This window comes from Macrobrachium rosenbergii, chromosome 8 (assembly GCF_040412425.1).
Source record: "Macrobrachium rosenbergii isolate ZJJX-2024 chromosome 8, ASM4041242v1, whole genome shotgun sequence".
NCBI classification, from domain to species: domain Eukaryota; kingdom Metazoa; phylum Arthropoda; class Malacostraca; order Decapoda; family Palaemonidae; genus Macrobrachium; species Macrobrachium rosenbergii.
This window is the reverse complement of record NC_089748.1, coordinates 85,772,439-85,799,971: the sequence shown is the minus strand read 5'-3', so window position 1 is coordinate 85,799,971 and position 27,533 is coordinate 85,772,439. Positions and strand designations below refer to the sequence as shown.

At 37.6% G+C, this 27,533-nt stretch overlaps 1 protein-coding gene across 7 annotated transcripts in view; it reads right to left on the bottom strand.

Moving 5' to 3' along the window:
• LOC136841025 (uncharacterized) overlaps positions 1 to 27,533 on the bottom strand; it is a 317,702-nt gene that overhangs the window by 248,005 nt on the left and 42,164 nt on the right. For 4 of the 7 annotated variants that reach the window (XM_067108080.1, XM_067108079.1, XM_067108074.1 and 1 more), the window contains exon 2: positions 9,848 to 11,050. In XM_067108080.1, coding sequence (XP_066964181.1) covers positions 9,848 to 10,063 — 216 coding nt within the window. In that variant the 5' untranslated portion in view covers positions 10,064 to 11,050. The remainder of the gene's footprint in view (positions 1 to 9,847; positions 11,051 to 27,533) is intronic. The other 3 variants (XM_067108076.1, XM_067108078.1, XM_067108077.1) reach the window with 3 other exon arrangements.

The following is a 27,533-nucleotide window of genomic DNA, read 5'->3' as shown; positions in this document are numbered from 1 at the left end:
ATTTTCTTGGCATTCATTTTATTGTAACTACTCATCAATTGTATTTATTTCACACTGTAGATACTTGTCTCTGGCAATTTCCACCATTCTGCTGTCCTCTCCCAAGGAAAAGGAACTTCTGTGGACTACCTTCATTTTGTTAAATGAGCACCATAGTTTTTACAATATTTCTGTCTAGTATTCGTTAAATTCTTACAAATATATAGTTCAGATTAAAACACGATTAATTTATAACTACGTTACTAAATTAAAATATAAATAATGTAGCATAATGTCAACGGAATTAAATTTCTAATCGGTTTTCGGTATTAAAACCGCTAATCAGATTTGCAAAATGCAGGGAGAACAAGAAGCTTTCTTCCTCTGTACAGTACTTGATCTAAGGGCAGCCTTCAGACATCAACAACTCATACCAGGAGAGTCTAATTCAACTTAACAACACAGCATAACGTTATATTTTAACAATGTAACGCACTCCCTTTCTTTTCAGACTTGGAAGATTGTCCTTCTTAATATCTCATTGGTTACTAACGAAATATCTGAAAAGCGATATTTAAACGTTACGTACCTTAGTTCATAATTATTTCGGGGTGGTTGGTTCACACGGAAAAGTACAAGGTATGTGTGAAAACTTGTTCATAAATATTTTCCAAGCGATACAAATTTCCTTGGCAATTCATCCAGATCTATGTGTAGCATTTATTCAGATTGTAGTGTAATTTCATTTTTCTCAAAGAAAAAATTCAGTTCACATATTAAGAGTAGATTTTGAGCACCTTTTGCGCTTGAATCAAGGTGAGGCAATGAATGGGGCATGTCAACTGACAGTCCCCTATCTGGCTGTGGTGGGAGAGGCAAAACATTTACCTTATATGAAGCCTGATTTTAAAATTTTAAGCCTTCTCTTGATACCCTCTGAAGTCAATTCTTCTGGCATAAAGCAGCTGTTATCAATCTGCCTGACGTTTATATATGAAAAGGAAAATGTACCGTTCTTAAATGTTGCTTTGCCTACGATTCTCTGGAGACGTCAAACGGTCGCAAGTACGCACCAGGTCCTGCTCTCTCAACCTGCTCGCTCGCCGTCAGCCATGGCACACTTGGGGAATGTTTTCAACGTTCAGCTTGAAATTTGGTTGTATCCTAACAATGACTAATTTAATTTTCTTGTAATTTATACGAAGGCTAACCTTTTTTTAATGGAAGGTATCTAAAGGTCTCTCTATGCTCCATAACCATAGTTTTATTGGTAAATGTTAATACAACTTCTTATAAAGTAACAAGAATATCGGTGAAAGGGATAATTACTTACGGACATAGCCGTTTATAAAAAACTGAATTTCCTTTTGTGTGTTATACTGTTAATATAACTGCCAACATGTACTACCAACGACACCTAATAGAGGCACTGGGCGCTGGATCTAATGTGTGAGTGTGAAATGGCTGGTGCTTCTTGAAAATGGACTTACTTTTAAAAATATTTCGGTGAGAATGATATATTTCTACCGAGAAGGAATCTTGGAAATAGCATCAGCGTTGTCTTTTCACGCCTATCAACTCATATTCCTTATTAATATTAATATTACTATCCTCCTATAATCGCGGCTAAGAGCCTCGTATTCTTATCACTGAAGTTGTGACGTTACGAGAAAATCCACGTTGAAAGACACCGAGGGCTTGTCATCGCTGGATCCTCATTAATACTCGTCCTTCGGTGTTTTCTGCATTTCTGTTTCCGGTTTCATTACAACAACAATTCTCCTCGTGCAGAATTCAAAAGCACAGCTTTCTTTTTCTCTGAGGAGATTCGCGGCCAAGTGGATGTTTATTTTTATCGCTTCTATAAAAAATTATTTCTGCACAAACCAATATGAAACAACTTGGCTTCAAGTACAGTAATTGCTTGTGTTCACTTTCACACTGCCATCAACTTAACAACATTTGTCGAAATAATAACCTCTTCGCAAAACAAATCCCAAAGAATTATTTCCTATTTAGAGTGATTTGACAGAGGTCTCTGCTGAGTGAGTGTTTAATTTGTTGTGTGTGAATTTGTTTTGGTAATCCTTCAACGATCGGTGCTTAATCATTACATCTTGGCAGGTTCAGTTGAAGGCCCTTCATTGTTCCTCTTTCGCTGTAATGGCCGATTTTCGAGAACTGACAGACATAGGATTAAAACTGTCGATTTAGGAATTGGTGTGTTATGTTTTTGTTGTTGGCGTTTTATTTCTTTGCGCGTTTAAAATCTGTGTGGCTGAATTCTTGAGTAATGAAACTTCTCGCATATCATTTCAAAAAGTGACATTTCATAGGATGCAAGCTGTAGTACTGAAGAAGATCCAGAGTTAGGTTTGTTAATTGAATTAATCGCTTTAAAGTTTAGTTTAATAAGCATTTATAATTTTATAACAAAACATGAAACTCTATTATATTAAGCAAATAAATATCAGCCCACAGACCAGAGAGCGAGAACATTGAGTACTCACCTTACGATGATGACTTAATATGATAAAAAGACCCTTACCTCACTTTTTTCTGATCAAATCAGTGAATCCTGATGTTCATTCTTGACAGTAAAAGAGACAACTATTCACCTCAAGTGACTGGAAGGTTGGAATGCTTACCCCATACACGTTATCTTTTCTGGAATTACGCATAAATTTCTATCCAAGAAACAGTAGATAAGTCACGCCTACTCTTACGATGTGTATAATGGTAATGTTGGGCTCCTCTCATATCATATTGATATATATCCCTCTCACAACAATTTTCTAAAGAGGTTTACTTTTCACTCGCACTCGTAGGCTATATCTTCGCGTTCAACAGCTTCCCTGCCTTGGCTCATTCCACTCCCCTTCCTATTCAACCTTTCCTAACTTACTGAATCGATTTATATCTAGGTTCTCGAATCCTATTTGTGAATAATTGATAGAATAATCTGTCTCCATTTGATCCCTATTAGTAACGGGAAAATAAGCTCCATCATTCATATCCATGCTTCTTTTCCTACGAGTAATGTTAAAGTTTGGGCCTGCAAGTCTAATCTACTTAACTTTTTCAGTCTTCAAAACCCGCTTGTCATATATTGATCCCCATAATCTTTTCCAGACTTCCACCATAAGTTGTAATCTTTAATCTACTAAGAGGCAAATTCTGTCCATATTACTTCAACACGCTATTTTACCAAGAAAAATATCTTGAATCAGTCTCAAAATGTTCAATAATAATTTATACATTCTCTCAACACTTTTTTAAAATAAATTGTTACAAAGATATTTTCGTAAAAATTATACAACGTCCTTCTGAATACACTAAATCAACAAGCCCATGTCACAGGGGGAAAACTGTGGTCACATTACCTGCGCAAAGAAGCGGGAGGGAGGCAATTTCTGTGTCTAATGCAAAGCCAAGCTTAAGCATTATTATACAATATGATAAATGCAAAATGTTTACACTACCTGACCTTTCCTATATTTGACGAACCTAAGAATGAAATTAATTTCTATCGTTCTGTGGAAATGAAAAAAGAAAAGGACAGACTACGCAATATTCTTGGAAATGAGAGAGGAAAGGATAAACCTATGTATTTTCTTGGAAATGAGCGAGGAATAGGAAAAACTTTTGTATTTTCTTGGAAATGAGAAAAGATTGGATAATCCTACTTATTTTCTTGGAAATGAGCGAGGAATAAGGCAAACTTTTGCATTTTCTTGGAAATGAGAGAGGAAAGGATAAACCTACGTATTTTCTTGGAAATGAGCGAGGAATAGGACAAACTTTTGCATTTTTTTTGGAAATGAGAAAGGAAAGGATAAACCTACGTATTTTCTTGGAAATGAGCAAAGAATAAGACATACTTTTGCATTTTTTTGGAAATGAGAGAGGAAAGGATAAACCTACGTATTTTCTTGGAAATGAGCGAAGAATAAGACAAACTTGTGCATTTTCTTGGAAATGAGAGAGGAAAGGATAAATCTATGTATTTTCTTGGAAATGAGCGAGGAATAAGACAAAATTTTGCATTTTCTTGGAAATGAGAGAAGAAAGGACAAACCTACGTATTTTCTTGGAAATGAGCGAGGACTAGGACAAACTTTTGTATTTTCTTGGATATGAGAGAGGAAAGAATAAATCTACGTATTTTCTTGGAAATGAGCGAGGAATAAGACAAACTTGTGCATTTTCTTGGAAATGAGAGAGGAAAGGATAAATGCACGTATTTTCTTGGAAATGAGCGAGGAATAAGACAAACTTTAGCATTTTCTTGGAAATGAGAGAGGAAATGATAAACCTACATATTTTCTTGGAAATGAGTGAGGAATAAGACAAACTTGTGCATTTTCTTGGAAATGAGAGAGGAAAGGATAAACCTACATATTTTCTTGGAAATGAGCGAGGAATAGGACAAACTTGTGCATTTTCTTGGAAATGAGAGAGGAAAGGATAAACCTACATATTTTCTTGGAAATGAGCGAGGAATAAGACAAACTTGTGCATTTTCTTGGAAATGAGAGAGGAAAGGATAAACCTACATATTTTCTTGGAAATGAGCAAGGAATAAGACAAACTTGTGCATTTTCTTGGAAATGAGAGAGGAAAGGATAAACCTACATATTTTCTTGGAAATGAGCGAGGAATAAGACAAACTTGAGCATTTTCTTGGAAATGAGAGAGGAAAGGATAAACCTACATATTTTCTTGGAAATGAGCTAGGAATAAGACAAACTTGTGCATTTTCTTGGAAATGAGAGAGGAAAGGATAAATCTATGTATTTTCTTGGAAATGAGCGAGAAATAAGACAAACTTTTGCATTTTTTTGGAAATGAGAGAGGAAAGGATAAACCTACTTATTTTCTTGGAAATGAGCGAGGAATAGGACAAACTTTTGTATTTTCTTGGAAATGAGAGAGGAAAGGATAAACCTACGTATTTTCTTGGAAATGAGCAAGGAATAAGACAAACTTGTGCATTTTCTTGGAAATGAGAGAGGAAAGGATAAACCTACGTATTTTCTTGGAATGAGAGAGGAATAAGACAAACTTTTGCATTTTTTTGGAAATGAGAGAGGAAAGGATAAACATAAGTATTTTCTTTGAAATGAGCGAGGAATAGGACAAACTTTTGTATTTTCTTGGAAATGAGAGAGGAAAGGATAAACCTACGTATTTTCTTGGAAATGAGCAAGGAATAAGACAAACTTGTGCATTTTCTTGGAATTGAGAGAGGAAAGGATAAACCTATGTATTTTCTTGGAAATGAGTGAGGAATAAGACAAACTTGTGCATTTTCTTGGAAATGAGAGAGGAAAGAATAAATCTACGTATTTTCTTGGAAATGAGCGAGGAATAAGACAAACTTGTGCATTTTCTTGGAAATTGAGAGAGGAAAGAATAAATCTACGTATTTTCTTGGAAATGAGCGAGGAATAAGACAAACTTGTGCATTTTCTTGGAAATGAGAGAGGAAAGGATAAACCTACGTATTTTCTTGGACAAGACAAACTTGTGCATTTTTTTGGAAACGAGAGAGGAAAGGATAAACCTACGTATTTTCTTGAAAATGAGCGAGGAATAGGACAAACTCGTGCATTTTCTTAGAAATGAGAGAGGAAACGATAAACCTACATATTTTCTTGGAAATGAGCGAGGAATAAGACGAACTTGTGCATTTTCTTGGAAATGAGAGAGGAAAGGATAAACCTACGTATTTTCTTGGAAATGAGCGAGGAATAAGACAAACTTGTGCATTTTCTTGGAAATGAGAGAGGAAAGGATAAACCTACGTATTTTCTTGGAAATGAGCAAGGAATAAGACAAACTTTTGTATTTTCTTGGAAATGAGAGAGGAAAGGATAAACTTATGTATTTTCTTGGAAATGAGCAAGAAATAAGACAAACTTGTGCATTTTCTTGGAAATGAGAGAGGAAAGGATAAACCTACGTATTTTCCTGGAAATGAGCGAGGAATAAGACAAACTTTTGTATTTTCTTGGAAATGAGAGAGGAAAGGATAAACCTACATATTTTCTTGGAAATGAATGAGGAATAAGACAAACTTGTGCATTTTCTTGGAAATGAGAGAGAAAAGGATAAACCTACGTATTTTCTTGGAAATGAGCGAGGAATAAGACAACCTTTTGTATTTTCTTGGAAATGAGAGAGGAAAGGATAAGATAAACCTACGTATTTTCTTGGAAATGGGCGAGGAATAGGACAAACTTTTGTATTTTCTTGGAAACGAGAGAGGAAAGGATAAACCTATGTATTTTCTTGGAAATGAGCGAGAAATAAGACAAACTTGTGCATTTTCTTGGAAATGAGAGAGGAAAGGATAAACCTACGTATTTTCCTGGAAATGAGCGAGGAATAAGACAAACTTTTGTATTTTCTTGGAAATGAGAGAGGAAAGGATAAACCTATGTATTTTCTTGGAAATGAGCGAGGAATAAGACAAACTTTTGCGTTTTCTTGGAAATGAGAGAGGAAAGTTTAAATCTACATATTTTCTTGGAAATGAGCGAGGAATAAGACAAACTTGTGCATTTTCTTGGAAATGAGAGAGGAAAGGATAAACCTACGTATTTTCTTGGAAATGAACGAGGAATGAGACTAACTTTTGCATTTTCTTGGAAATGAGAGAGGAAAGGATAAAACTACGTATATTCTTGGAAATGAGCGAGGAATAAGACAAACTTTTGTATTTTCTTGGAAATGAGAGAGGAAAGGATAAACCTACGTATTTTCTTTGAAATGAGCGAGGAATGAGATAAACTTTTTCATTTTCTTGGAAATGAGAGAGGAAAGGATAAACCTACGTATTTTCTTGGAAGTGAGCGAGGAATAAGACAAACTTTTGTATTTTATTGGAAATGAGAGAGGAAAGGATAAACCTACGTATTTTCTTGGAAATGAACGAGGAATAAGACAAACTTGTGCATTTTCTTGGAAATGAGAGAGGAAAAGGACAGACCTACATATTTTCTTGAAAATGATTGCGGAGAAAAGGGTAGCCCTACATATTTTCTTGGAAATGAGTAAAAGGACAGACCTGCGTATTTTCCTGGAAAATGAGAGAAGAAAAGGATGGAGTTTTGTATTTCCTTGGAAATGTGAAAGGATAAGAACAAACCTACATATATTCCTGGAAATGAGTAAGGAATAGACAGACCTACATATTTTATCGGAAATTAGAGATGAACAGGACAGACCGATGTATTTTCTTGGAAATGAGAGAAGAAAAATACAGACCAAAGTATTTTCTTGGAATTGGGAGAGGAAAAGGACAGGTCTACATATTTTCTTGGAAAAAGGAGAGGCAAAAGGACAGACCTTTGTATTTCCTTGGAAATCAGAAAGGAAAAGGACAGACCTTTGTATTTTCTTGGTTATTAGTGAGGAAAAGGACAGACCTATGTATTTTCTAGGAAATGAGAGAGAAAAAGGACAAACCTATGCATGCTCTTGGAAATGAGAAAGGAAAATTCCTTTTTATTTTCTAGGAAATGAGAGAGAAATAGAACAGATCCTTTGTATTTTCTTGGAAACGAGAGGGATAAAGGACAAACCTTTGCTTTTTCTTGGAAATGAGAGAGGAAAAAGACAGACGTTTGTATTTCCTTGGAAATTAGAGAGCAAAAGTACAAACCTACATATTTTCGTGAAAATGAAAGAGGAAAAGGACCCACCAACGCACTCTTGGAAACGAGAGAAGGAAAATGAGAGACCTACGAATTTCCTTGAAGGGCAAGACCTCGCAGTTCTTTGGTAGGAGGCTTCTCTATTGCAGTTCTTTGGCAGGATACTTCTCTACCTTTTTTTTTTTTGTCTTGCATCTCACTAAAGTTGCAATGTCACTAGAGGCATCACACAGCAGGTGACATCGTAGAGGCTGACGCAATGATCACGCATACAGTGTGATGCATTTATCATAAGTATTTCTTTCTTGCACCTGATGGGTTTGCTATATATTTTACCAGCTAATTTAATATCGAAAGAAGTTCAGTCATTTCGATGACTTAGCCTTGAACAAGCTAAAAAAACAGATGATCCCTAAAGTAACACAAGTAAAATTATGAATTGAAGGGATGCCGACACCCTTCTCAAATTACACTTTAGTCAAGAAATTCTGTCTTTTTGATAAAATAAAACTTTTAAAATAACCAATTTTCGGTCACGCCAATAAACCATTTGATTAGAAAACCATGAAATCACATATAATTTGTATTCCACTTGTAACTTACCCATTGCCTCTGGCAATTAACAAACGAAACATGCAGATATAAAATTATCTTTTTCCACAGGGTTTAAGGACACTTAGGATAACTCGCCCAGTAATACTTCATAGGCAGTATTCTCCTAAACTCCCCTACAATATCTCGAATATTTCAAACGGCTTCTTTATATGGCAATTTAGTTTCCTCTCTCAAATCTTTTACAAATATCTTTAAACGTTGTTTTATCTCTTCTAATTCTCTTAGAACTTCAACAATATACGAACTAGTGAAACATTTCCAGTCCAATTTACATTTTTAGTTATGAAAGAGAGGTAACGTAACTTTTTATATTCCCCAATAATCGTATCTCTTAGCAACTGATCTTCATTGCTTTACAGTGATAATCTTACCTGCTGAGACATTCATTTTTCGACCTACTGATATGTTGCTTTTTATCTCATCGAACTGGCCTTGGACCAATTTGAAATCAAGTGTGAAGCAATGGCAATTCACAACTACTTTCGTTCCTTAAAAATCATTTACCATAAACTTCCTACAATCATAATTTCCCGTCCAGGCAGTGAGCATATATTTGTCGTTTATGGAGACAAGCAGAATGACAAATAAACCCAAACAAATAATGAAAAAGGACTTTCAAATCAAGTCAGAACATCTCTGAAGAGCTCGCCACCATGAACAACAGAATAAATTTATTCATTGTACATGAACAGGTGTTGGGGGGAAGGGTAGTTTAGAATGATTCCTTTAACAGATTAGTCAATAAAGCAACTGGAGAATGTCTGAAGAATATAAAGCTTTCAATAACACCATAATGCATATAAATAAAAGAATGGCTGCTACGGTGTTACGCTCAGTTCATAAGAACTTTGCTTCGATTGTAAGAAATGTTGGCAAGTGCTTGACCCCATCTCTGACTTCTGGAAAACCAACAATCCAAGTTTCAACAGTAATTGAGGCATCATTTTATTCATTTGGCAAACCTTCCTTCATGAAATGAAGTATAGAACCAAAGCAATTTCACTTCATTGCATTTGTGAATGAAGGTAAACAGAGCACTTTCTCCTGGCTGGAATAAAGACGTGTAGAATGCAGTAAGCTGACTGATAAGGGAAATATTTTCGATTATAAATGACAATAAAAGTTTCGAATTCAGTTCCTTGGAGACAGACACTCAATGATATTAACTGAAATCATCGTTTCAACACCACTGTGATTACACCAGCCGAGTCATTTAATAATCATGCATACCTTTATTGACACATCAAAGGTCATTTCTTGAACACATACGTGTAGCACACTACACTACATTCAGCAAATTTATGTACTTTAACGTTTATTTTTTATTTAAATACATACATTAATACTTATGCTACAAAAATTTTTATGTGAAAAAAATGACAAATTTATGATCAATTAGAGAGAGAGAGAGAGAGAGAGAGAGAGAGAGAGAGAGAGAGAGAGAGAGAGAGAGAGAGAGAGAGAGTATCTTAAACAGCACAAGCAATTTTCTCTGAACTATTGGTAAGTGAGCGTTTGCAAAGCAAGCAGCAACGCAAAGAGAAACAAGACAGGCAAGAAAACTTGGGTACTTTCTTCTTTTGGAAACTGACCTCTCCTCTTACCTGAAGGCGGTGTCTTCCCTCGGGGGTTGGAGAGGGACCTCTAGCTAGGTGGGCGGGCAGGACCACCTTTAGGCCAACTCGGGACATCTCAGATGCCGCACTACTGATGGAAAATAAAGAGAGCTCAGTACTCACGCTCTCGTGACTCGGAGACCTCAAAAGGCGAGGTGGCGGAGGAGCTGGAGACCTCTCGCTATTGGCCATCACAAAGGACAGTACTATTAAGTTCTCCTTCTCCTCGACTATGCAGTAGTGTACAAGACTAAAACTACTGGACTCTCTGACAGAGGATAGTTGGCTAAATTACTGGCAATACAGATATCTCTACATTCAATTTTAACTCCTTCTCCTTCTCATTTTCCCTCCTCCTTCTCCTCCCCTCCTCCTTCTCTTCCCCACCTCCTCCACTCCTCCTCCTCCTCCTTCTCCTCTTACCGTTTCCTCTTAACAAAATGAGTGACTTGCGATAATCTTTATCTGTTACCTTCTTTGTGCATCACCACCAGTAAGATTTTCCCCTTATGGTTCTTCTCTCTTGTGTCAGTTCCTCTTGCGGTCACTAAACTGTAAGTGGAATCAAAGTTGCTCGAATGTAATCATACTACTGATATTCGTATATGTAATTAATCTTTCTCAATAAAAATGATTTTACTCAGATCAGAACTGACCACTTTTTACTCCATGGAAAAATTAAATTTTCTGAGTATTTATTTTGGTCACTGTCTAGTCCATAGACTAACAATTCATTTCTCATTACCAATATAACATTCTCTCATTACACAGTATTTTCTATAAACGTCATCACAGCACAGTCCAAAAGTAAAGTCGATGTCAGATTACTGCAAATGTTACTTCTAAAACTACATTATTTTCTTCTTATCATCTTCAACGGTGGATAATCAAGTTGAGCATATAAAATTTTCCATTATCATCTGAATTTCATCTTCTGTTATGGGTGATAAGAACCCATTAAACATTATTGTTTAATGTAGCTTTTATATACTTTAGCAGAATTACGTTATCTACAAAATTTGAAAGACACTAAGAGTCATTATACATGATTTACAAGCGTCACTTCGACTTCCTGTCTAAGAGCCTCTTCGAATAGTGTTAAGACTTGTATGCGTACCAGTCAGTCTCAAGTGGCGGCGGTTTCAATTTATGCTCACATTTTACTACTTAACGGCCTTTCTGGAAAAAGCATAATATTGTTGATCAGTCACGTGAGAGTTATATTTATTTCGAAAGAAAGATATACTTAGAAGTACACAACTAAATAATTTATTGTACACTAAAATGACTCACAACACTCAAGCAATTATTTCTTTCAACCTTGGGTGTTTAACGGTAACAAAATGCAGTATGGTTAACACAAGACTCTGAAAACAATGAACGGAAATTTTTTTCAACAGAGATCCCATTATCCGAAGTTATTTCAACCCTATCATTGTGTTTTCATATGGACTTAGAATCTCTTTCACGCAGAGTCAGCAACATTCATAGCAACGTGATTTACACGATAAAATAACAAACACAATGAACTGTCGGTACTACACAAATATTGCAAAGGAGACGGAAAAGCCACCTTGCACCCACGAGATCTATAAGAAACGGGTGAACCAGGAATTGCTTATTAAAATCACCGACGAAAAATTACATGTAAATATAGTCCAGCAAAAATTAACAAACCATATTCTTACACAAGAAAAATCTTCAATGAACTGAAAACCTCTTAAAGTTCATAATCTCTAACAGCAATCCTTCTACAGAAGGACAAGAATTTCCCTTGAGCGTTATCTGTTATATTCAACAGTACGATTGAAGCCATGAAATTTTTCTGTATACATTTGATTTTTCATAGTTTGCTTTCAGTTATTACAGGGCACAAAAATCGCTTGCAGCATCAGATCACACACTGCTCTAAAGCTGCGACTCGCACTTTTTTATTTACACAATGCAGTAGTCACTGACATATATAAAAAGGCACAGCGTGCCTGTGTGTGAGTGAAGTATCTAGCCGACAACAGTAAGATTTTCATATTACAAAAACTCAGGCACAAAAGCAGGAGTTAGGCATGCAGAAATGAAGACATAAGTTTTCATCACCTCAGCTTTGGAGGAGAGGCAATAACAGCCATTTAATCCTTTGATCCTGTTGTGAGCAAAGCTCCATGTACACCATGAACAGTAATATATAATGGAGCTATTCAAGGCGCATTGGTATGAGACACCATGAAGGTCCTTCATTTAGCCACACCCTTGCTAAAGTCAAAGGAACAAGTAGAACATTTGTTGTCCTTTGTACAAAAGTAAAGAATTCTATGTGGCCTGGCTATGCTGAAACAACCACATATGGAATGCACCAGTGTGACTTCTTTCAAAAATAAGGACAAAAAGTTGTTATTTGCCCTTAGGGCATATTTAAGGTTATCTCTGACAGGTGTTGTCCACAAGACTGCTGTAGCCATGGGTCCGTGTCACTGCAATTCACTGAAAACCTATTGTCATTAGTATTGCTAAAGAATTTAGAACATACTGAAAAAGAATATTACAAGGACACTCCAGTTCAAACAATGGATACTGCTATTCAATCAATGTCATCAAGGTCTCTAATGAAATTCCTGAACAATAAATGTATATTCAACATAAATTAGTCTCCAGTTTACATTCAAGAGAAGCACCAATGACATCCTGTCCTTTCTAGATATCTTATGAATTAATGAATGATTAGATCTAGCACCAAGAATTGACGCAGATTAAACTTTTCAAAACGCTACAAATAAATAAATCAAGTCAATTTCAAATCATTTAGGGCTCATTGTAAAAATAATAACAGAATTAAGATTAGATTTCTTCCAGGATACCAGCTTCTGAGATAAAGCTAAAAATGCCACTGGCATCATATATGACATCTTCCCCAAGGAACCCCAGCAAGGACATACATGCCATCTTCACCACGAGCCTCAGAGCGGTATTCAGTCAGCAAATGCCTTACAGTCAAGGGGACCAAGCAATCTTTGCAAAAAGGCTGGCGATCATTAGCCATCAAACATTTGCTTGTTAAGTGGGTATGTCCTATGCATAATTGTCACAATGCTGTTTCCCATATACTAGGCATATTTCCATACTTCCAAGGGGATATAACAGTTTTAATTTCTTTCATTTTGTTGGAACTTATCAAGTTCCAATGGTCTTGCAAGGTGCCTCGTGTTAAAGCTTTAATTTGGGGGAAAAAAATCTTGAAAAAAGTGGATTTCTCCTTGGCAGTAGCTCAGCTGCTGCCTGTTTTGTTGTTCCATCAGCCACGGACTCCCATATGTACTGGGATTCAGCAAAATGTTACTTTTAATCCTCTGCTTCCAATATGGATCCCCTGTTAAGTCTTTAAAATCAAAAGGTTGACCGAGTAAAAAAAAAAATGCTTGCAGAACACTTATGGAGTCAGAGAACATGGTGAAACTGCCCTCATACATAGTTGCTATCATTTCAATAGCTATTACAACACCATATAACTCTGCTGTAAATGTTGAGGCTTCTTGAGGAAACATATTCCTATAATAAAACAAGCTGCTATAAACTCCAAACCCAATGCCACCATTAGGTTTAGAGCCATCGATTAAGTTAAATTAGAATCATGATGTTCCTCAGCATGAGCCATAAAAATGCAATGGGCTTCAGCCTCTGTCATATTACATTTAAAATCTTTAAAATACTTACAAAACCAACTTCCGGCAAATTCCATGGAGGAGTTACTAGCATCTTGAAAAGAAGGACTTCATTACCAATTAAATTAAAATTCATTAACAAATGTTTGACCCTGAATCCACAAGGCTGGTGAGAGTCAGAATGTGTCTCATATTATCTAAAATACTTCTCACCACAGACAGATTGAAAAGCCAAAGAACTTGGAATTCTTTGTGGCTTATATCAACACTTGATGAGCAAGGACTCATAATGGAGAATTAGAGGAATCTTCCCAGCATCAATTAGGAGACTGGGTACTGGCAATGGTTTAAAGGCTTCCTTGGCTATAGTAATTCCAGCATGGTGTAAGAAAACCAAGATCTTCAGTCACCAAAGTATAACTGACAAAAATATTTCACAACCATATATGAACGAACTTAGATAATAAAACAAGTGATTTATATAACTTCAACAGTATTTAACGATCTGCATCCCACGAAGAGAGAGTCGCAACTTTTAAAATGTTTAATTGTTTCGATATTTTTTAAAGTCTTCAAATGATTAGTCCATGTGAATATCTGGTTAAATATTATTCCCAAAAAACGAGTCTCCTATAGATGACGAATCCTCCACTGACCTTTAATATAGACATCAGGACCTGGAAGCACTCCTCTAATACAGCAAAAATGAATGATGACAGTTTACCTCACGGAAAATGTAAAACAATTCATATTAGCCCACCCGATTATTTGGTCAATTGCATGTTGAAATTTCTCTCCACTACTGACAATCTTCCTCCAGCATAAGATATGGAGGCATCATCTTCAAGAAGAGTATGAAGAATGTCATGGTGAAAAACAGATGTTAGCCCATATACAGCAAGAGTAAATGTGGTTAAACTTAGCGCACTGCCTTGGTAATCCCTCTGTCACTGCAGAATCATGAATAGTTCTAAGAATTCCATGTCTCCAGTGGTGTTGTAAACCTTTTCAAGGTAAAAACATACTGTGACATAGTGTTGTTTAGAAGCAAATGCTTCACAAATAGCAGACTCCAGACATGTTAAGACGTACGTTGTTCAGTGCACCCTCCTAAAGCCAAACTGGGTTGTAACAAAATATCCCTTTTTTCTAAGTACCATACCAATCTTGCATTGACCCTCTTCTCCATGATTTTACATAAGCAAGGGTGTCAACGGAACAGGATGGTAACTTACTACTATAAATCTGTCCTTGCCTAACTTTAAAATTGCTAAAATTATACTCATTTCCCACACAGTTAGGTAACTGTGGTCTTGCCATCTGTGGTTACTAATGTTTAGATTTTCTTGTGTTGGATAATATATGTTACAGAATTATTACATATAAAACCTTATCAGGACCTGTGACAGTATCATTACAAGTAGAAAGAGTGGAATCATATTCTCTTTCAGCGATAGGTTGATTATAGTACTCCAATTTGTTTGTTGTAAAGTCTAAAAATTTTTGTTGATAAAGGTACCCCTGGAATGGTTCCAGACTTGCTTGACAAACTGAGAAAGTGTTCAGCTAAAGCATCACTTACTTCTGAAGCACTGGGTATACACTGATCAATTACTTTTAATATAAGAGGTGGATTTGGTGTGAATTTCCAAGCAATTTTTCTAATCCTCCTCCAAAAAGCAGATGGTTCCTCCACCAGACAGCAGATGGTTGAGTTCTTCTACTGATGGGGAATACAAAAGATGACCAGGATTTATGGCTTGGAGAGATGTGTAATTTGACAATAATCTGAGATCTGTCACGTAAACATGAGAAATACTTCTCCCCTGACAATCTATTTGAGAATTATATGGAGTCCCAAAACTATATATTCCCTGGAACAAGGGGTTGATGTCTAACAAGCTCTCTTGTAAACATATAACAGAGGGTGGAAATTCATGAATTGAGAATTTCAGTTCTTTGTATTTTACCCAAAACCCTGACAATTCCACTGGAGAATGTAAATGACAATTGAAAATTATTTTTTGGAAGAATTCTTGGGCAAGATCCTCCCATGAAGAGTCTTGTAATTATAACGTTTGGTAACTTCCAATTTATTCTGATGTGGTCTAGAGATGTGGGCCTTAGTACCATTGCCTCTACTTTTTTCCACTTTCTTATTTGTATGCTGAGGGGCTGGATGGACATCAACACCAACTTTGTGAGATTTCAAGTTGTTTGATGTCACTTTATTAGGCTGTGCATCAATTATTCATTTCTGTTACTGCAAGCACGAATATCATATTTATTGCAAACAGCTATTTTTGAATGTCTATTATTGAGAGAGAATGATGGTGGTCTCTCTCTTTTCCAGTTGGGAGGCAGAGAGTTGCCAAGAGTAGATATATTCACCGTTACCAATAAATCTGTATTTATAAAAGCCTACCTGGGTTAGGCAAAGATGTCGCCTGGGAAAATATTTTGGGATCCTTATCTGGAATGGGAAAAGACTAGGTCATGGTCTCAGCAGAGACCTGACAAAATTTTGTGAGGCAGTAATACTTGCTTCATCATGCTGCTGCTCTCTTTCAAACTCCAACCCATTGTCTTGGAAGGCTAAAGAGCAGAGTTAGAAGGAAAGTTTGTTTTTATTACCAATTTTCTCGTGATTTCACTACTTGGGCACAGCTTTTGGAATCTAATACGACTCATTGCACCATCTCATTAAACATAGTGAAACTCGTAAATACTCACACCCATGACTCTTCACCAATAAGAGTAGAAGTGGCAAAGACGATTACAAAAATTAAAACCCGAGCTGAAAAGACAATGGAAAACCCAAGTGTAGCAATTAATGAAGTTTTGGCTGATGTTTTCCAAGCGATAGAAGGGTCGCTACGGTGTTCGCCTGTTCTAAAGAAAACTATTCGACGGAAACTGAATGAAATTAGCGTCCCTCCACCAGACCCAATTGACCTTCATCAGTTAGCAATCCCTGATGAACATGCGACCTACGAAACAGAGCCAAACCAGAAAGAAGATTTTTTATTAAAAGACAGCGGTACCGGAGGAGACAGAATCTTGCTATTTCGAAGGAGAAGCTACTGTAGGTGCAAAATTTGGTTTCATCAGAAGTCTGGTATGTAGATGGGACCTTTAAGACAGCTCCAAAACTATTTTCTCAATGGTATATTGTACTGGCTCAAAAAGGAGGTGTCACCCGAGTACTTATGCTCTTTTACCTAACAAACAGAAAGTTACATATTCGAGGTTATTTGAAATAATATAAGAAATTGAGCCCACCATAAACCGCAAATCGATTGTGTGATTTTGACTCGCGGCGTTTAGTGCGATCAAAGAAACATTTCCAAACATAGAATTAAAAGGTTGCTGCTTTCACCTTAATCAATATATGCAGAACCGCATTGCAGCTTCGGGTCTAAGTTCTCGCTATAATAACGCCAACAATTTCTCGTTACAAGTAAATATGATACTGGCTCTTGCATTTGTACCTATTGAAAATGTAGAGATACCTTAGCTGACGAATTATCTACAGAGCATTTGCCAATTCTGAATTGGCACGAAGATAATTGTACAGGTCGGTTAAATAGACACGGAAATAGTAGACGTGTCCCACTCTTCCCAGGGGAAACGTGGAATTTGTAATTTTGTGCTTTAAATCAGGTAGATAAAACCAACAACCACTCAGGCAGAAGCAGGAAACAAAGACTCCAGATAGAATTAGGGATGGAACATCCAACAATCTGGAAATTCATTAATGCACTCAAAGAAGTTCAAAAAGGTCGAGAAAGTTATTGGGAATCACTCATAACTGGCAGCACCACCGGCAAAATTAAAAAAAATTACCAAGATACTCGTACTTAGATACTGATAAGCACATTCTTCGAATAGTCTAAAAAAGTTAAATATATCTTAGTTTAACCAGACCACTGAGCTGATTAACAGCTCTCCTAGGGCTGGCCCGAAGGATTAGACTTATTTTACATGGCTAAGAACCAATTGGTTACCTAGCAACGGGACCTACAGCTTATTGTGGAATCCGAACCACATTGTGACGAGAAATGAATTTCTATCATCAGAAATAAATTCCTCTAATTCTTCACTGGCCGGACGGAAACTCGAACGCTGGGCCAACAGCGTGCTAAATGAGACCTCTAGCCACCCCTCCAAAGAAGAACTATTTTTGTCGAAAGCTTGACTCAAAGGACTCCTATTGAATATTTACGTGATATTTCTCATAACATAAAATAAGACTTTTCATTTTTCTTCACCTTCAGGGATTTTTATCTTTAGCTGTAAAGCATTTTATTTATATTTTATATTTACTAATATTCCTGCCAGTACTTTAATGAATAAAGGTGTTTTTCATTTCCACTGAATTTTTCTTTGTTTATATTAAATTTTTCTTTTTTCTACTCTTTCTTTTTTTATTATTTATGAAGTCTCGATTTTTAGCATAGTCGAGGCAATGAGTTGGCTGGCAATGAGTTGGGTTTGTGATGAGTGGGCAGTGATGAGATGCCAGCAATGAGTCAGTGGCAATGAGTTGGGCTTGTGATGAGTGGGCGGTGATGAGATGCCAGCAATGAGTCAGTGGCAATGAGTTGGGTTTGTGATGAGTGGGCGGTGATGAGATGCCGGCAATGAGTCAGTGGCAATGAGTTGGGTTTGTGATGAGTGGGCGGTGATGAGATGCCAGCAACGAGTCAGTGGCAATGAGTTGGGCTTGTGATGAGTGGGCGGTGATGAGATGCCAGCAATGAGTCAGTGGCAATGATTTGGGCTTGTGATGAGTGGGCGGTGATGAGATGCCAGCAATGAGTCAGTGTCAAAGAGTTCGGTTTGTGATGAGTGGGTGGTGATGAGATGCCAGCAATGAGTCAGTGGCAATGAGTTGGGTTTGTGATGAGTGGGCGGTGATGAGATACAAGCAATGAGTCAGTGGCAATGAGTTGGGTTTGTGATGAGTGGGCGGTGATGAGATACAAGCAATGAGTCAGTGCAATGAGTTGGGCTTGTGATGAGTGGGTGGTGATGAGATACAAGCAATGAGTCAGTGGCAATGAGTTGGGTTTGTGATGAGTGGGCAGTGATGAGATGCCAGCAATGAGTCAGTGGCAATGAGTTGGGCTTGTGATGAGTGGGCGGTGATGAGATGCCAGCAATGAGTCAGTAGCAATGAGTTGGGCTTGTGATGAGTGGGTGGTGATGAGATGCCAGCAATTGGTCAGTAGCAATGAGTTGGGCTTGTGATGAGTGGGCGGTGATGAGATGCCAGCAATGAGTCAGTGACAATGAGTTGGGTTTGTGATGAGTGGGCAGTGATGAGATGCCAGCAATGAGTCAGTGGCAATGAGTTGGGTTTGTGATGAGTGGGCGGTGATGAGACGCCAGCAATGAGTCAGTGGCAATGAGTTGGGCGTGTGATGAGTGGGCGGTGATGAGATGCCAGCAATGAGTCAGTGGCAATGAGTTGGGTTTGTGATGAGTGGGCAGTGATGAGATGCCAGCAATGAGTCAGTGGCAATGAGTTGGGCTTGTGATGAGTGGGCGGTGATGAGATGCCAGCAATGAGTCAGTAGCAATGAGTTGGGCTTGTGATGAGTGGGCGGTGATAAGATGCCAGCAATGAGTCAGTGGCAATGAGTTGGGCTTGTGATGAGTGGGCAGTGATGAGATGCCAGCAATGAGTCAGTGACAATGAGTTGGGTTTGTGATGAGTGGGCGTTGATGAGATGCCAGCAATGAGTCAGTGGCAATGAGTTGGGCGTGTGACGAGTGGGCGGTGATGAGATGCCAGCAATGAGTCAGTGGCAATGAGTTGGGCTTGTGATGAGTGGGCGGTGATGAGATGCCAGCAATGAGTCAGTGGCAATGAGTTGGGTTTGTGATGAATGGGCAGTGATGAGATGCCAGCAATGAGTCAGTAGCAATGAGTTAGGCATGTGATGAGTGGGCGGTGATGAGATGCCAGCAATGAGTCAGTGGCAATGAGTTGGGTTTGTGATGAGTGGGCGGTGATGAGATGCCAGCAATGAGTCAGTGGCAATGAGTTGGGTTTGTGATGAGTGGGCGGTGATGAGATGCCAGCAATGAGTCAGTGGCAATGAGTTGGGCTTGTGATGAGTGGGCAGTGATGAGATGCCAGCAATGAGTCAGTAGCAATGATTTGGGCTTGTGATGAGTGGGCGGTGATGAGATGCCAGCAATGAGTCAGTAGCAATGAGTTGGGCTTGTGATGAGTGGACGGTGATGAGATGCCAGCAATGAGTCAGTGGCAATGAGTTGGGTTTGTGATGAGTGGGTAGTGATGAGATGCCAGCAATGAGTAAGTGGCAATGAGTTGGGCTTGTGATGAGTGGGCGGTGATGAGATGCCAGCAATGAGTCAGTGGCAATGAGTTGGGCTTGTGATGAGTGGGTGGTGATGAGATGCCAGCAATGAGTCAGTGGCAATGAGCTGGGCTTGTGATGAGTGGGCGGTGATGAGATGCCAGCAATGAGTCAGTGGCAATGAGTTTGGCTTGTGATGAGTGGGCAGTGATGAGATGCCGGGAATGAGTCAGTGGCAATGAGTTCTCCCATCTCGTAGCCTTTGTCTTTATTCAAAATCCTTTCAGCATACCCAACACTTATGTGCTCTGTGTTGCATTTGTTGATGGCTGCTTCTTACAATTTACATTGTTGGTGGTTTCTATTACTGGGTTTATGGCTCATATCACAATGTATGCACTTAGCCTCAAATGTACAGCCTTCATGATCAGGATTTGAACTTTTCTTGCAGTTCTTTTTATTTGTCCATACACAAGATGGGTGCCTAAACTTAAGACAATTGTAGCATTGCAGTGGCTTTTGTTTAAGTGGATGGACTTCTCTTCTTTCATTTTCTTGTGTACTTTCCATACTGCTACTGAGTATGTGCCTAGTATCTCCTCTGTAGTGAAGTCATAAACGTTTATACTAAAAATCATACCCCTACCATAGCTGAAGTTTAGATGGGGTCTAATTCCATTTCATTGTCATTAAACTTTGAGTTGAAGAGCATGTGTGGTTGGGTAATAGATTTTGCACGAATGAGTGACTCAGTCCTTTCCAAAGCAAGAAATGTCTCCTGATTCGATAGTATAGGTTGACTGACTATTGAATTATTGTCCGATTCTTTTTTTGCAAGAATCATGATACTCTAAAACGATTTCTAAATCCTCCTTAGTTGTTCCAGTAAGCCACTTTGGTGGTTTGGGCCTTCCGTTGAAAGGGTATTAGGCTGCAAGTTATTTTTCATAAGCCAGTCTGCAGGCAGGCAGGCAGATATCAAAATTAGTTGAAACTTGGTTCTTTTCACAAAAGTCTTTACTGCTGGCATAATTGGTGCTCTTTTCACAAAGAGCACCAATCATGCCAGCAGTAAAGACTTTAATGTTTTAGATACTAGAGCTTACCTTAAAAGCTTCCTCATGGCTTTTGAATAGAAACCATGCCTCCCACTTATTAATTTGATCTCCAAGCCTTGTTCTAATTTTGAAAATATTCCAACAGATTCAAAATAATTAAGTAACATCTTGTATTTAGTTTTTAATGGCAAGTTTGTAATTAGGGGGATCCTCAGTTTTTTTTATAACTTTCATGAAAGTTATAAACTTTCATGAAAGTTATAAACAACTGAGGATTCCCCTAGTTACAAACTTGCTGCTGATTCTGTCACTCCTTGTCACTTCACTCAACTTATTATCATCCACACAATAATTACTACCAATAGTTTCAATCTTGTTAGATTCAGCTTATGTGTCTAGGTTCGTTGTCAAAGTTACATCTAAGGGTCGTCATCTCTGACATATGATCATCAAGGGATCCTGGGATACTACCTTTCTTTATAAGGAAAGCAATGATATTTCTGGAGAGGAAAAAAAAGATTCTGCTTGAAAATTTTGAAAGGACACTATTAGTCTTTCATGGAGTTCAATCCTCCACTAATGGCACCAGCAAAAGTTGACTCCCAAATATCCAGTCCTTACTCTACCCCAAAGGGATGGCATCACATATAATTAAAAGGCTTAATTGTAAGCAAACCCGTTTGATTGGATTGAGAGCATTACATCAATACAACATCCCCAATCTATAAAGATGGGCAAACTGGACAGAATGCCAAAAGCTGCCCACCCCACGAATCCAAGGGCCATTTCTAAAAGATAGTTGTGCTCTTGAGATAAAAACATAGCAATCAGGTCTAAACATTATCAGGTGGTAGACAATCCCACCAAAAACTCCCACTACTAGCTTCCAATATGAACTCCAATCCTGGCAGCTACATCCTTTCTCATAAATTAGGACAGCTAAAAGAGGGAGACGTTGAACAGATAGATAAAGATGATGTAAGTAAACTGAATGCAGTATAAGTCTCCAAAGATGCAAATAGGTGAGAACAGTGCACAAGAGTTACATAAGCAAAGCACAGATACAGAGACTTGACAACACAGTGAAAGAAAGCAAATAAAATATGAAAGAAAGCAAATTAAATATGAATTAGATATCAAAAGTGCTCAGCCAATTTTTTCAAAGCAACAAATGAAAGCGCCAACAGAAAGAGACCCAGAGTTATATCTAACTTTTAATGGCAAATGGTTAACCCACAGAACAGCTAAGATTAGCTGTTATCCTAGGATTCATTTACGTTAAAATATGTTAATGGACCCCAGAAGATAAAATCAGATGAGACTGAATTTGAGGTTCAATGTCATGTGTTTTCATGCATGTGTTACAGAGTGTGTGATATATGAATTCATCACGGATTGATAATTACTATATGAAAATTAGCAGAATGATCATCTCTCACCTTCAGAGAACCACCACTTAGTAATATCACCAACAAGTCACTGATATCAATCTTTGAAAATAGCTAATTCTTAATGAGTCACACCTTACTGACAACTCATATGTGACCCAAGGTCTTGTCCCTTCCTGAAAGCAGCATCTATAATAAAAGAGCAACCTACATAAAAACAGAAAAGTTATCTGGTCAGTCACTGATCATCCCAGAGTACAAGATTTCCAAATTACAAGAGATCATAGTGCCTCATAATATGTAGAAAATTGAATAACAAATGTAATTTCTAAAATTCTGTAAAAAGAATTTTAAGGAGAAATCTCTACTATAACTTAAGCCCTAAGTTTGAGGGTCCTTCTAATGGTAGTTCAGATTGACACCATTTCTGTCTTTATGTGTCACACCTGGTTCTGGGCTTTACAGCATTGAACATTTTAACCCAAGGGAATGTTTGGAAAGACCTATTCATGTGTAAGAAAAATAAAAAAAATTTGTAACAATGGTTTTATCCAAAAAGGATAACAACACTAACCCCTCCACCTATCATCCTATTGCTCTCATTTCTACCACAGTTAATGTCGGTGACAGGTCAGTTGCGCCCTGGACAACTGCGTCCTTGTGAAATACATCCTGATTATTGGCTTCCCTGAGCATTTGCATACAGTATTTTTGTGCCCCGGTCATTTGTATCCCAGGATATGTACATAGCATATTGGATGTAATTCTTGATTTTTATATCTGTGCCCTGAACATTTCCATCTCATTAGAACAACTTTGTCGAACCACGATGAATTTTCATTTGCAGAAATGCCCTCTGACTCAGCAATGGGGAGAAATATTCGGCATTGGAGATATAAGGTACAAAATGCTACAGACCAAAATGTAATTATGAGATAACAGAGGAATGCTGTATTCTCTCCCCTAGACAAAGGTTTCTCGCAATTGACACTGGCATAAATGATGAAAATAGAATGCTCGTCTTTGCTTCTGAGGAGGGTTTGGATGATCTGACACAATTTCAGAGTTGGGTAGCAAATGGCACTTTTGAAATTTGCCAATAAATCTATTATGAAAGAGTAGGAAAGCAATATCATCATTCCTTATTCCACGTGATGTTGCTTTCCTACTCTCTCATCGTAGACTCACCCTCACCTTAATCCCAAATCAGTGTTGACTAATTTTGAACTAGGAGCGAGAAAGATGCTCATAGGCTTTCCACCAATCAAAACCCATCTTTAGAAAAAATATGTGAACTCAATTTAAGACGATGGCATCCCGAAGACCATGAATTCAGTTTTAAGATTAGATGTTTCTCTGTATTAGTTTTCCTTCCAGTAAATGATGAGATATTTGGCTGTTTGGATCTGAATGAAGATCACAACTTACCTCCTGAATTCATCACATACTTTGAAGTTAAATACACTGGTCAAGCTAGGGGCAGAAGTGGGCACAGGATTGCAGAAACCTTTCTCACTTCATCTGGCGGCAATGATCAAATAATGAACGACATGTCTAGAAGTAATCAATAGTTTACAGGGAGGGCATAAGGCTTTCCAAAATTCAATTACTTGTCAACATCCCCATCTGGAAATTGATTGATGCCTTGATAAAAGGAGGAAGCTTTAGCCACAAAGAAGAAAGTTCACTACCAAAGCAGGATAACTGTCCAACCAAGAAATAAGAACAATATTAACTGCCTTCAATCATCAACAGTATGTTACCAACATTTTCTTAGCCTACACAACATTGCCAACCATCAGAAAGCAGTTTTTTCAAAATGTTTAAGCTTACAATATATATATATATATATATATATATATATATATATATATATATATATATATATATATATATATATATATATATATATATATATATATATGTATATATACCTTTGGTACCTGGGATCCAGTTGTGTCCTGATAATGTCGAATCCAGATAATGTGCATATGGATAATCAAAACCTTACTGTACCAGAACACAAACCTCTGTAATGCAAAAATACCATATGCAAATTTCCAGGGAGGCCAGTGACCAGGACACATTTTAACAGGACACAACTGTCCAAGCCACAAATAACCTAAAACCATTAATGTCTCCAAAATTACATTCAATTTCCATTTTCTAAAGCAACAGTCTCAGACCTCTCTGGTCATAAGCATGTATTATATAAGACAAAATCAGCTAGTCGTCTGCAATCCTGCTTCTCAAATCAGTCATCGTCCCCTTGGAATTTTGTAGAAAGTTGTGTCACTGCTCATGACATAAGGTGTGACAATAGTGAAACGAGACTGTGGAAGCCACACTTATGCCTCAGTTGGCTAACCACTTATGTCACTGTGTTGAACAACATCTCACCACTATTCTGCTATAATATTGTTCACCTCGCTCACTCTGTGCTTCTGTTTCAGGCTGTTGTGTATCACAATGCTGTTATGCCTTGTCACGCAACAGGAGGTGGCGCAAACATGGAGCAGAGAATCAATTTGAAATTCCTAGTAAAGTTGAAGAAGGGCCCAACTGAGTGTGTCAAACTTCTCCGAGAGGCTTATGTAGAAAACGTGATGTCCCGGCCGCGAGTCTTCGAGTGGCACAAACAACTCAAGAGTGGTTGCAAGGAGGTGGAGGATGACCCCAAGTCAGGATTCCTTCCTCAACGAAGACAGCTGGGAACATTGACAAAGTGCAACAGCTGGTGTGGAGTGATCGCAGATTGATGGTGTGGATAATAACGGAGGAGCTCAGCCTGAACAGGTAGTCAGTGAGGACCATCTTTGTGCACGAGCTGGGAATGTGAAATGTGTGTGCCAAGATGGTGACCAAGCACCTGCACACACACACACTGTGAGGCAGTTCTTGGCCAACAAACAAATCGCAGTTCTCGACCACCCTTCCACCATTCATTTTGTTGACGCCTTCAAATCAATAATTTTGAAAAATTGTTACGACAAATCCTTCAGATCAACATTTTGAACTTAAATAAATGTATGAATTGAAAAAATTACATCATTGTCTGGTTAAGTCGACCTCCAGAGAACTGGGAGTACCCTTTAGAAGAATAGATCTACATGAATGCCTCCTCTGAAAAGCTTTTTCAGTTTTACATGATTCACTTACCAATACCTTGGATCTTACTCTCAGCTCAGAATTCTTGAAAACTCTGTTATAGCTGCAGTCCTCTCCTTACTCTATGGATATACTTTGGCACTGCCCTTGTGAGGTTCTTGACCCAATGGTATCTTATTATCTATATAATTTATTTTTATTTGTGAAATAAGTAATGACCGACCAGTTGATTTGTTTATTCAGTTTGGTTTGCAATGGCTGTAGTCATTGATGTCAGAAGGTAAATCATTTGGATTGAAAACCAATAAATGAACAGAAAAAGGTAAACTTAAACTTATACTGCTTACTGATATTTGATCTATATACTTCATTGTCTCTGAAAACTCTGAAGAGAAGAAGCTACTCTCCATATCTCAGCATTTTAATGTGAAATGGCTTCTTAAGCCCACATTGCAGACAAACAACCAGCAAGTGCTTCAAAGAAAGTGACTAATAGGCATTGCAGAGCGGCTAGATCTGCTTAAGTATGAAAATGCACAAGTTAACCATACGTATAATTCCTAGGCAACAGTTAAAAGAACCACAGTTATAAACTATTGTGTATAATTGTGGATCTTTTAATCATTCAAGAAGAGCAAAACAGTGTAATTTACACCCATGGGAGAGCTGGTGTGGTAATTTGTAGTATTTTCTGATTTCTGTAAAGCACATTCTCCTCCTTTTTTATTTGCTTTCTCTTGATTTGGAAATAACCCATAAGTGATACAGGAATCCTTCTCTGGACTCATGTAGACATGTTCCTTGCCATGATGTCAGCCATTTCACTGCACAGTGAGCTGGGAGTTGATAAAATTATTAAATCTCTCTCATGATGAGTTAAAATGTATTTATTTTTCATAGATACCATAAGGTTTAACATTAACCTAAAGAAATTTGGCTACGGTCACACAACACATTACTGGTCCATTTATGTACGTCTGCATCTTGATGGCTACCTCTTTTATAAGAGAAATGGACAACAGTGATTTTAGATATGAAGAATGTAAAACCATATATTTATGAAAAAAATTTAATTTTATCACCAGTGAGCTGAAGCCTTTGTTCTACCACAACGAACCATGAATCAGCAGATAGAGAAAAGTCATCAACAAATATGATATATATATTTTGACAATCAGAAGTCACCTTTAGAGTGCTGTTGATTACCAATGCAAAGGGGCTAATGCTTAAGAGACTGTCCTTTGGAATTTTTTCCAAATGATACTTTATACCTGAATATGTTAAATCCTCATTGAGGCTTTAAAAATGCTTCTAAAAAGGCCAGCAATTGTCTCATTAACTCAAAGTCATGAAAGTCTTTTAAAATGTATTGTTTCTGCATGTAGTATGTCTTTTCTAGACTGAAAAAGATGCTGATATGAAGTTGTTTTCATGCAAGGGCTTCCAAATGGAAGATTTCATATGAACCACTTTGACCTTAGGCATTCTTCCATAATTTTACAAAAACAAGATGTTTAAGAAAATCGGTCAATAGCTGCCTATAAGCGGTCTCTTACATTGAGGGAAGTGCCCATTGGCTGACAAAGATTTGTCAGAGATTTAGTTCTTTAGCCTTACTTTTTTTCTGAAGAATTGTCTCTGATGTTCACATATCTGTTCCTTCTCGGGGATATAAGGGCTGCTTCAGCTCTTCGTCTTTTATTAGGTTCTCAGACTGTGACTATTTTATTTGTGGTACTTTATAACCTGTATGATTCTCTTTCTTATGCTACGATTAGATTTGGCAATTGTTCTTGCAAAATTCACTACAGGAGTAGTGTACTTAGATGCGGCTTCTGATTTACTTCTCTAAATGAGTTTTGTTTAATCTTCATTGCCTGAAGTTCCTTCATAAAGGTAGATGGTTCAATGGTTTGATGAAAAGGATAACTTTCACCACAATGTGCACATTTTGGTTCCCAGCTGCGTTTCATGATTTTCTCTGCCTCACTTTATGTATATGGGTATTTTCCTTCATGCCTTGGATCTGTAATATGTTGTGGCATGCCCATAACTTTGGCACTGAAAATATTATCTAGGTCTTAAAATGTACTTATTTGGCATCTAGGCCACGCTGCATGTAT